Here is an 11,831-nt window from a genome sequence, read left to right as displayed (position 1 = left end):
TACGGCTTTCAAAGGAAGTCTGAATGACTTTATTTCACAAGTGAACCTGACGAGCAACAGACGAGTTTGAATCAGCAGATTGTGACGGCACAAAAAAAATAATTGGTTATAATGTAATCGCAGCTAGAATAGACAAAGACATTGGCTTTACACTGCACACAACTGAGGCTATAGACACTTGTTTTATTCTGCTGGTACTTGATCCTTCTCTTTAGTTTTTTTTTTACACGACTAAAATATGCTGCTTTCACACATGCACTAAAGTCTGAACGTTTCCTGCTTAACCCCCTATTGTAAAATGTCCAAGTGACCCCTTGTGAGAATATTGTAGTGTGAGTGGACGTGTCAAAGATGAACACATGACGGACACAAAAGTGACACAAAAAGAATACGAATATCTCAGGATGAATACGACTTGCATTCTTCATATGTGAAAGACAATCTGCCCCGATCTGATTTTCCAGACATTTTCCGGAGTTCATGTCTGAAACCGACAACACAATTGATCAGTTGTCACCTAAAATTGACTATAGCTCAAAGAGAGATGCATACAGTACATTCTGCTCTTTCTGGATTTCTGGTTAACAGTTGAGAGTAAAGGGGAAAGCATTAGTTTCCATATACTGGTGAGAATGGAAATAAAATAGAGGAGCTACACTTGTGAACCTTTCCATATGGAAATATTCACATTGTTCTATGAATAGATTGGCCACCCGTCTACAGTAATTGTAATATTTTATTTATAATACTCTGCCTACTGCACAAACAATATAAAGTATAAAACGGGTAGGAAGCGTGTGAGATGTGCTCATAGTGCGAGATTCAAGCATCTTCCTGAGGAAGAGAAAGGGACGATGCATTACATTTGCTATTAGGAACTCTTACGCTTGAACAAACCCCTGTTGGGGATTCATTTCATCGCTTTAAAAACTGAATGTGCAATGTGTTCTCTACAGTCTTCCTGTGGGACACTCCCTAGGATGGCAAGGAATTTGCTGAATGAGGCGGGGAGCTGCTGCCGCCTCCTGAATTCAAAGAGGGGGATGTGGCTCGAAACATCACAGCATCTTGGTCCCTCTATAGAAACGCCCAGAGAGAGGAAGGATTAGTTCAGATGTGATGACGAGGAGGATTTTTTTTTTCTGTGGTGTAAAGTATCATGAACACACTCACCTTTGTCAGACCCTTGGCTATCAGGGCAATTTCAGTGGGCTGGTAAACACAGCTTCGCAACAGACCATTGTACCCCCCATATGGAGACACTGGCTTTGTGGGCACTGGTAAAGAGAAGGTGGAAGAGGAAAATGATCTTTGTTCAGTGGACTATGATACTTGTCTCAGGTCGGACTTCATCATAAACTGTAAAACAGGAATGACACTTGGAAGATAAAGAGAACAGTCATTTACCCAAACCTGACCAGTTATGTGAATCAGTATTTGCAGCATATATCAAGATAACCATGCACAAGCTGGATAAATAAATGGAACAGGAAGAAAACCGTCCAAACTTGCAAAGCCGCTACAACTTACTCTTTAATTATTTGTGGACTTACTTCAACTTTTAGATTTGCTTTTCAGTTAAGTATTATTCTTATTTTCTTCTCTGATTATTGCCATGTGGCTGATAATTTCCACCAAAAAAAAGTAGATATTTTATGCCCCTCTATTTAACACTATTTAAACACCTCTATTTAATTATTACTGCCATGTCCTACCTGTTGGAGGCTCGTCCATTGTGAAGGCTTTGTTCTCCAGGTACACGTTCTGATGAGGCGTCTCCATCTCCTTAAGGATGTTGTCACAAACCAGGCTCCTGGTGGGATAGATATGTTCTCCATCATGGGGCTCCTCCTTGTCTGGGTCTTGCTGAGTCAGTAAGCAGACTTCTGGGATAGTGTAGAGGAAGAGGAACACCCAGGCGTTTGACACCACAGCTACAGCCAGAGTGGGATCGTCCCAAGTTGGATTCCCGGCCACTCTGTTCCCATGGATGTACATGACAATCCAAGCTACCCAGATAGCCACAGTGAGGAGCCCTGTGACCAGGATGAAGGCTCCATCTCTGCGCCACTGCTTGTGTGTCAGTGAGGGTATAGCCATCAGCACCACAGCTAGCAGCAGAACCATTACATAGATGAGTGCCATCACAAAGTCCTGGTTAGCAATGCTGCAGGACAGGTCAGGGACAGTGACGTTGCCCTGTGGCCTCCAGACCAAAGTGATGACGAGCCACTCGGTGTTGATGATCACCTCAACCAGCCACAGACCCAGGGCTCCCAGGCACAGCATCCAGCCCCTGGGAACCCAGCCTCTCCGCTTCATCAGGGCAAGCCACAACCCATGCATCACCAGGCAGGCTAGACAGCCTGAGAACAGTACTCCGAACAGGAACCTGCGTGCAGCACAGCTGGTGGAGTACCGGTCCACGATGAAGGCGAACGTAAGTCCAAAGAGTCCCAGAGTAAAGATTAGAATGCCAGCCTGGAAGGCCACCGTACCCTTTCTCTTCTTGTCCGTCACAAACGGTAAGCCGGCCATGAGGATGATGAACAGGACAAAGGAGGCCACCACGCCAGAAGCGGCAACGACCTCCACCACGACCCCCCACATTTGAGTCAGGTCACACAGGTTGTAATATATGGAGCTGATGCTGGAGCCACATCCCCTCGGAGCACTGGTTGGGTCCATGGCTTCGCTGCAGATTCTGTTATTCTATTTGAAAACCTGCCACAAAACACATTGATTATTTAAACATGATTTAAAGGCAAATTGTATTATTTGCATCGCTTATTATTAAAATAAGATACTCTAGATATCACATGCATCGGATCACTCTGCTCCTTCACGGAGCAGAGTGATCCATGTACTGGGCCTGGGGGAGTTTCACAATGAAAACTGAACTCAGTGGTGTGAAGGCTTATCGTGCCAACTTTAAATTCATCCAAGTTACTGAAGAATCCAACAGTTACAAGCAACATTATCATCCAGATGTGAATTTGAATCAGACCAGACAGTCTATCTATGCTGAACTATTTAAGTTATAGAGGCACTGTTTTAGTTTGAGTTTTTTGCCACTGTACTAACTTTATACTTTATATTTTGTCATCTTGTTATGTATTTTTCTATCCATTTGTATTATTTTTCACTCTTTTTTTATATGTATAATTCTGCCTTAGGTTAGGCCTACTTGGGGGTGGGGGGTGTTTTTTGTTATCTTAAGCACTTAAATTTAGTTTGTATAAAAAGTGCTTTATAAATAAGGTGTTATTGTTTGACTGACTGATTGTTTATTGGTATTAATGTTTTACATTCACATAAAAAAAATCTACAGTTCTGAGTAAATCCTTAAATTAGGACTTTGAAGTTATAAGTTAAAAGAAAATGCTTGTACTTCTTCAACAAAATAAACCATTGACAAATCTATTTGATTTGTTTATTACTTATTGATTAGTTACAAAGCTAAAAAAAAAAAACGAGGTATTTCCCTTTGCTCCTAAAACAAAAACACAACACTGAATACAAAGTAAAAATCGAATGTATTTACAGGAGTATCACAAGTGTATGGGGATTGTTTGTTTGGGATTTCTTACCTGGACGGATGAGAGCAGCTCCAACAGGTGGATGAGCTCCGGTGAGGATATCCCACCTCTGTAATCACACTCGCCTTGTTCCCGAATTAGATGGTTTTATCGAGAGTGTTTGGAAATTATTACAGAAGTTAAACAACCCACTTCATCGATCCACGACTTTCCTTTTCCCAGTTTCACTCATACACAGTGCTCCATCCGCCCACTCCTTCCTTCTCCGGCGTTATTAAACCATGTCGTCGTGTTATTACAATTATTGTTCTTATAATTTTAACTATGATAGTTATGCTACAGATGCATTCGTTCCTGCAGCGTCTCGGCTCCAACCGTGTCTCTTCCTCCTCCAGCCACTCGGGTGTTTGCAGCTTTGCATATTCTGCGAGATTAGCAGCCAGCCCTACTTATTTGTTTCAGGCGGTTTACATCCAAACAAAGGCACCACTCACCTCTCCTGTGACACTTCCACCCCTACACACAGGCTGTGCCACATGTTCTGAGCTGTGACCCCCACCCCCCACCCACCCCCCTCACATGCAGAGACTTTCATTTCACTGATGAGTGGTGATTAATGGCGTTAAGTGATTTGATCAGTTTTGTGATTAGTCAGTTTCAGGGTGAGTTTCTGAGTTTGGCCCATTTCTGTTTCCTGGAGCAAAGTGCCCTTCACACAGTTGATGGATTTAAGGATGATCAAACTCTAAAGTCCGGCATTAGGTGCATGCTTTAATAATCACATTAATACCTTTTAAAATGACATATATTCCAGTTTTTTTCCCCCTCCCATGTAAAAGTACTTCTGAGCCGTCATCATCCAGTTTGCAGCGCCACCTGCTGGATTTTGTTTGTCATTGGAGGACTCCTTTGTTTGTCAGAGAGACACAATCGAATTAGGTTACACAACACAATAGATCTTGCGATTGATCTGCCGCTCGGCCACGCCACTTAACAGCCATTTGATAAATGAGAGCATTGACTGACACCATTGATTTTAAGCTTTTAGAATAAAAGTTACGCTCTCGACGGTCAAAGTGTTGTACATGTGAAATTTGCTGAAATACTGGGGTGTGATTCCATTGTTGGGATTTGAAAGTCAAAAGATGATTTCAAATGTGAAATTTAACAAGTTGTGGACATGACGAACTGTGACAAACACTTTTTCCATCAGACAATACAGTGGTCACATGGTCCTTCCTTTGCCAAGAATCACAAAACTAGTTAAACTCTTACTTAGCCCATTATTGAGTTGTAAAATTGTATATCATAACAAGGAAAAACCTGTGCTGCAAAATATTGAGCAACCACCCGATGCAATTGCTAGATTTAATTTTTGACATAATAATTTCTCTACATATTCCACTGTGTTACTTGGAATAATAAGATGTATCACTTTTCTGTTTGTTTTTATCATTTCATCCATTCTTGCATGTAAACCTTTTACACATTGATATGCTTTCAGCACATTTGTCATGTTTTGGAGACCTGATTATCCGGTGCATTCCCTCTGGGTCCGGCACAAGAGTAAGGTCATCCAGGACACCTTGTTGAAGCAAACTCTGGCATGCAGCCTGCACTAAACGCACTGTTTATACTGTGTGATGGAGCTCCCCTGTGGTGCATCGATCCCTCGATAGATCTTGTCCCGAGGGGGTCCTCTCACAAATCCAGCATCCATTCCTTTGCACTGTGGTCCTGTTAGCAGATTCTTAATAGGAGCTGAACTTGAGGGGGGAAGCAATGTGACCTTAATGAAGGACATACTCATTTTCAGATGCACACATAATTAAATGGGCTCTGGGTCTAATTCTGTAGTTAAAACAACTGTTGCCTGAATCATATTTTATTGTCCAGGTACACTTTAAATTGCCTATTTGCATTCATACATATTGATTGCACTGATATAAAAAGGATGTATTTTATGTTTGTGCATCCGCAGTCACTTTCAGAAGACGGGAGATCCACAAAGCCTGGTCCATATTGCCTCGTCCAGTTTGTTGCAGCATGCTTCATTAGGGCACCTCAGCACCGCTCTTCTCCACGAACCTGTCAGGTTATTCATAGCAGTGGCTCAGGTTGGGGTCTCGCAGGACGTCTCCTCTCCTGCATTTCCACCGCAGCACCCTCAGGGCTTCATCACAACCCGAATCCCTCTTTGTGTCCGTCCCACAGTGAGCATTGTATAGAACTGGAGCTCTTTCACTGTAAACACCTTCATCCCAATGCAGTGCGTTGGTATAACTATTGCAACTGGACTAATGGCTCGGTCGGATGCATTGATGTTTTTTTGTTTTTTTTATATCCAATCCATATTTTATAATTTTAGGGATCTCAGTATTGACTGACCCATTTCTCTGACTACCATTTCACTCCCTTTGTATTAGTGCATGTTATTCTAGGATGCATGACTCTCTCATGTCACGTGGGGCTTGGGCTCACTTTGAGTCATTACAGCATTTCATATTGATTATCATAGCTCTGAGGTTAGTATGTTCCCTGCCAACAGCAACATTAGCTCCATGCGTATCCAGCAGGAAATGGTCTATATTTTGCACAACCTTCTGCACTCTGTGAGGTTCGTAGTCCCACAACTGCTCTTTTTCGTGGCACCTACAAAATTGTTTTTTCACACGGGACACAAAAAACATTTCAATTTAAATCTCAGTAGACGACATGATAATATTGAATCCTGATTGGCAGTTGAGTTTTATAAACAGAGCTCGCCTTAAATTGAGTGGACCCAGCATCAATGAAATTATCCTCCCATTACTTTGATTAAGATGCCGAGAAATAAGACGATGAGAAATAATTACTGTCAGATGAAAAACTGGATTATGAAATTTGATTGACTGCGGTATAGGTCATACATATCAGCACTTCAATTACTTTTGGCAGATAGTCTCAGTGGCAACCTCTTCTAATTAAGCTCTAATTAATAGATTAATTAAATGGCACTGATTGTACTTAGCGTAGATATCATAAACAAAATGTTGCCGTTCAGAGAAGTGTTGCATTCTGAGTTCCATTCAAACATGAAACAGTGTTAATATTGATTGTTGATAGTGCTCCCCCCCCCCCCTGACTTTTAAACAAACATTAAGCCGCTGATCAATGCCATGTATCATCCAAAAGGGGAGAAATTCAAAATCAAAGCTGTCGCTATAGCAACGCCCTACCAGATTCCACCAATCAATGGAGTCTGTGAGGTTGCGAGATGCGCCAGGGAAAGGCCAGCGTCCTACATAAAGAGTGCGGGACAGGGAGCCGGGCAGCACAAGAGGGGCAACGCACCTTTCTGCGCTCACACGACCAAGGCACAGCAGCAAGAGGACGGGTCAGGAAAGAGCGGCACTGAGAAAGGAAGAGGAATAGCTGAGAAGATATGGTGCGCTCATCTGAACAAGGGATCCCTGCCTGGGTCTATGTGGGCACCCTGTTCTTCTTCATCAACTTCCACTCAGTCACAGTTACAGGGGGTAAGATAACAAACAGCATGACTGGTTTGAATTTTTTTGCTTTGGAAGAGTCAACCCACTTTTATTTTTTTTTATCTTTTTGTTAATATCCTATATTGTGAGTAGAGGCTGCATTGTTCTATTTCAGTCCAGCTTCCCCCATACTGTCAGTGGGTAGTAGGGCACAGCATGAATGCGTGGCTCTCACCCAGCCTCGGGGTCGGGGATGGATATTCATCTATTCTACTCATCCTGTCCTCATCTATCTGTCTGCTGGGTGCAGGGATAGACAGGCGAGTGCATTTGCTGCCTGGCTTAGTGCCGGCTCAGTGATACAGTGCACTACAAACACTGAGGGGAAGCTTGTCTTACTCCTAAGAAGATCTGACTTTGGCTGATTTCGACCAAAGCTTGAAGGCCACATTCCTTTGCTGTCAGATTAGATTTCATTTGAAATTCCTTTTGAGCACAGATTCATCTGATCCAAGATATTTGGGGAACTGTGTATAAAATGTTCCATTTAGTGTTTTCATTTCTTCTCAGCTTGAGTGGAAGACACAGGGGAATCATTCTTTATACATTGTTTTCATTGTTTGTTTGTGTCGACTTTAAATTGAATCTGCCTTGTGTTGTTTGTTTTAAGAATCAGGAATAGAAAATGTCCTAAAAGATTGTTTTGTTCTCCAGTTATAATTAATTTGTGCCACTAACTCAGTCCTGCTCAGCTGACTCAGGGTGCTGGCTGACTAATTGGAAAAAAGGTGACTTTGAAGTTGGGGCACTTGATTGTGGTGAGGAAATGAAGACTGTGAGAGGCATCCCGGGGAGCCGAGTGCGCTCCCCCTGTGTCTCATTAAACCCCCAGTAACAGGCCAGCAAAGCTGCTGATGGCTGTGGCAGTGCGGAATGGAAACAGCAGTTTGTCATGCTGAGTCTTTCATGTTTAGATTCTCCAGTAAGTGCCACTTGTACTTAAACTCGAGAGTGCCCATAGAAGCAGCAGCCATCTACAATGGTGCAGCAAATTCAGGATCCTTTTTCCCGGGCACCTGGTATCGGAGGTTTTCTGAGTCAGCCGCCTGGCTTTATGCTCCCTTTCCCGTGTTAATTGAAATCCGAAGAACAGACGGATTTTGCAAGTCTCCTTCTTCCGTGACACACACACAGTATTATCAGTTGTGGTTCAGGTTGGGGAGGGCTTTTCCATTTCTTGGTGTGTCAAATCTGAGTTTATTGAGCAAATAAAGATGAATTCTGCTGTGAAATCCCAGAGAGCAGAGTCAGGTTGATGCAAAATAGGGCCATTAGGTATCATTTCTGAATGCAGACGTGAATAAAGACAATCTTATGAATCCTGAAATAGCTGATTCTCTGGAAAATTGCAATTGCAAGAGGACAAGAGAGATGTCCTTTGCATGTTAACGGTGGTTACAGAGTCTCTGTCGTGTGTTGTTATTGTCCATGTTCGTGCTCTTTCCACAGCTGCTCTGAAGCAGGAGGCAGCGTTGGACAGCGGCGCCACAGTGCTGAACAACTCCATGGGTTTGGTGCAGCGCATGGAGACGCTGCTGGCCATGGGGAACGGCAGTGATGTCACCCTCCGCGTACAGACCATCAACACGGACGAGGTGAAGGTGATCCAGGCCCACAGCCTGCTACTCACCCTGCAGAGTGACGTGTTTGAGGATCTGATGCTCAGCCGCAACAACAGTGCTGTGGTTTTGAGGGAGACGCCCGAGTGTGCGGCTGTCTTTGACAAGTTCATCAGGTGAGGGTGACTCACAGTGGAACCATTTGCTTAGAGCTAATGAGTTTTGGTTGAACGAAACCATTCGAGAAACTGTCTGCAGATGCCTTTGGATTTGCCACAGGTACCGAGTTATAGGTCTTTACCCGCCATTTTGCTTCTCTTCTTTCTATTTGGAGAAGTGGGATGCTCCATCCTGCGAATTATTCTAAATTTACACCTGCTGTTTGAGGCTCAGTCAAATATCGGACAGTGTGGGTTTTTTCAGTGACTCAGAGCACATAGCTTCTCAATGCAGTGAGCTTTTGTATCAGTTTTTCATTTTAAGATGACTGTCTCAGGTTGTTTCTCTCTTGCAGGTATCTGTACTGCGGTGACATCTCAGTGCGGCTAGATCAGGCCATCTCTCTGCATAAGCTGGCCAGCAAGTATCATGTGTGGGGCTTGCAGCAGGGTCTGACCCAATATATGACCCAGCATCTCTCTAGTGACTCCCCCACGGGTCATGTGGTTGGTTGGTACAACTACGCACAACAAATCGGGGACATGGCCCTGCGGGACAGCTGCCTGCAGTACCTGTCCTGGAACCTATCTTCCGTGCTGCAGAGCGGAGAATGGGGTTCCATCAGTGAAGACCTGCTCCTCTCCTTGCTCCAGCGCTCTGACCTCATTTTGCAGAGTGAGCTGGAGCTTTACGAGGCCCTGGAGGCCTGGATTAGCCAGAACCAGCCAGTCAGTTCGACAGTGGAGAGTGCCCTTAAGGCTGTTCGATATGGCATGATCCCACCCCAGCACCTCTTCCGTCTTCAGAGGCAATCGGCCCTCATGCTCAAATATTACGAGTCCATCCGCGATCTCCTCTACCTGGCATTCCAATTTCACGCCGCCTCGCCTATCCAGCTGGCCAAGTACTTTGATGTCAACTGCAGCATTTTCACTCCCCGCAACTACCTGTCCTCTTCCTGGGGCTCCCCTTGGGTCATCAATAACCCCACTCGTGATGACCGCAGTTTCAGCTTCCAGACTCAGCTCGGGCCCAGCGGCCATGACTCCAGTAAGAGGGTGACATGGAACGCCCTCTTCTCCCCTCGCTGGCTCCCGCTCAGTGCCAGGTCAACCTACACGGAGCTGGGCGCTATGCAGCCCACCCGCACAGACGGAGGCCGGCCTCGCATTATTGTAACACCAGCCACTTCTAGTCCAGACTTTGCTGGAGTGAGTTTCCAGAAGACGGTGATTGTAATGGCAAAACAGCAAGGAAAAGTGCTGGTTCGCCACGTCTACAACTTCCACCAAAGCACAGAGGAGGCCGGGGATTTCCTGGCCGACGCTGACCTGCAGCGTCGTGCATCCGAATACCTAATTGACAGCTCCCTCTATCTGCACGTTATTATAAAACCCCTCTACCATACCCTCCTCGTCGCTAGGAAATGAAGGCAGGAAATTGGCGTGGCCTCATCATTCAACCTCCACCCACACAACCACATGCACATATTCTAAAGTAAAGTACAGTCATATCACAGGCACGCATGCTTATGTGTCAGGTCTGTGACATCTCCATTGTTATTTAGGTTGTACACTTAGTCGTCTTCCAACTATTTAGCAGGGAGTTGTCTGGTGCAATAAAGGATTCACAGTTTAACAGCTCAGCTTTGATTATAACATCAGTGGTGGTTTTTTTTTCATTAATTCATGCATACTAAGTAAACCAACTCACTGTACTGTATCTGTTCAAGTATTTTATGATGGTCCGACTGTTTGTTCCTTGAATGTATTAAATCTGTGTGATGGCAAAAGTACTGTAGAAGATTTACTTTAAAATAAACTGTTATTGGTGTTAAATTTAGGCATTTCACAATTCTGAATTGAAAAATAGATTTTTAGTTCACCGCTCTTACGAACCAAAATGTGTAAATTAAAGTGCAATCCTATTATCAGTATTCCTTTGTGTACAGTAGTTGACTTGCAAGACAGTTGAACCAATGGTATATTTCTTCTCTTATTTACAGTTACAAAAGCATTTTATTCTTGCTTTTAAAGCAACTTTAGAAAAGTATGCATTTTCGTCCTGAAACCAATAAAATACAATAAAGTAAATATCTGTTGTGTCCTGTAATTAATATATGATCTTTTCACTTTATTATTTTTGATCATCTCTGCCAGGGAGGTTATGTTGTGTTATGACACCCCTGTAAATTTGTTTATTGGTTTGTTTATTTGTTTGTGGGATTATGCAAAAGGTACCGACTGATTACCGCAAAACTTGGTAAAAGGACGCGGCATGGGTCAAGGTACAGAACCCATAACATTTTGATGTGGATCCAAATCAGAGGGCGGATCAAGGATATATTTTTTTCACTTTCTTTAACATTGCAAGATAACATTTCCCTTGATTTCTCATTTAATCATTAATGGATCTTGATGAAAAAAGAGAGGCATGTTTAGGGAACTGATATTCATGAGTTTGTGCAATATATGGCAGATCCAAATAAAAAATCTGGATCTAGTGAATTTTAATGAGTTATTTATTGAGTCACACATTGAAACCATAGACCGTATACAAATATTAAATACTACTACTAGTGCTAGTGCAAGTAGTATTAGTATTTAATAAAATAAAAACATCGACAATAATAAGATAAGATAGGAGATAAGATAAGTTAATCCTTTATTAGTCCCACAATGGGGAAATTTGCAATATTACAGCAGCAGGAGTCAAAAGTAGGCATCAGTAAGTATTAATAAGTAACATGCAATACTTAAGTGCAAGGATAATAATACTTAAGTGTAAGGAAATATGTGCAATATGTACAGTGAATGGATTGCACATGAACCATTGTATTGGACAGGCGGAATGAATATTGCACAGTTAAGAGCGTCAAACCCGAGTTAAAGTGCAATAATTATTAATAATAATGTATTGTTCATATTATTAATAGTTCTTTGTATATATATACAAAGAACTATTAATAATATGAACAATTATTAATAAATAATAGCATTTCATATTTATATACAGTCTATAGTTGGAAGTTATCTTGCTTTGTT

At 42.8% G+C, this 11,831-nt stretch overlaps 2 protein-coding genes across 2 annotated transcripts; one reads left to right on the top strand and one right to left on the bottom strand.

The window, feature by feature from the left end:
* LOC118122833 (G-protein coupled receptor family C group 5 member C) lies at window positions 1–4,077 on the bottom strand. Its single transcript, XM_035179714.2, has 4 exons — window positions 3,591–4,077; window positions 1,716–2,724; window positions 1,174–1,277; window positions 1–1,077 (listed from the first exon to the last, which is right to left on the bottom strand). The coding sequence occupies exons 2-4, from the start codon at window positions 2,686–2,688 to the stop codon at window positions 976–978; spliced, it is 1,179 nt and encodes a 392-aa protein (XP_035035605.2). The 5' UTR covers window positions 2,689–2,724; window positions 3,591–4,077; the 3' UTR covers window positions 1–975.
* Window positions 4,078–6,823: 2,746 nt separating this feature from the next.
* Window positions 6,824–10,880, top strand: btbd17b (BTB (POZ) domain containing 17b). The gene is made up of 3 exons (XM_035180972.2): window positions 6,824–7,057; window positions 8,519–8,804; window positions 9,143–10,880. Exons 1-3 carry the CDS (start codon window positions 6,964–6,966, stop codon window positions 10,215–10,217), a joined length of 1,455 nt encoding a protein of 484 aa, XP_035036863.1. The 5' UTR covers window positions 6,824–6,963; the 3' UTR covers window positions 10,218–10,880.
* The last annotated feature ends 951 nt before the right edge of the window (window positions 10,881–11,831 follow it).

Source organism: Hippoglossus stenolepis, chromosome 16, assembly GCF_022539355.2.
Source record: "Hippoglossus stenolepis isolate QCI-W04-F060 chromosome 16, HSTE1.2, whole genome shotgun sequence".
In the NCBI taxonomy this organism is placed as follows: domain Eukaryota; kingdom Metazoa; phylum Chordata; class Actinopteri; order Pleuronectiformes; family Pleuronectidae; genus Hippoglossus; species Hippoglossus stenolepis.
The sequence above is the reverse complement of the archived record's forward strand: the minus strand, read 5'-3'. Positions and strand labels throughout refer to the sequence as shown.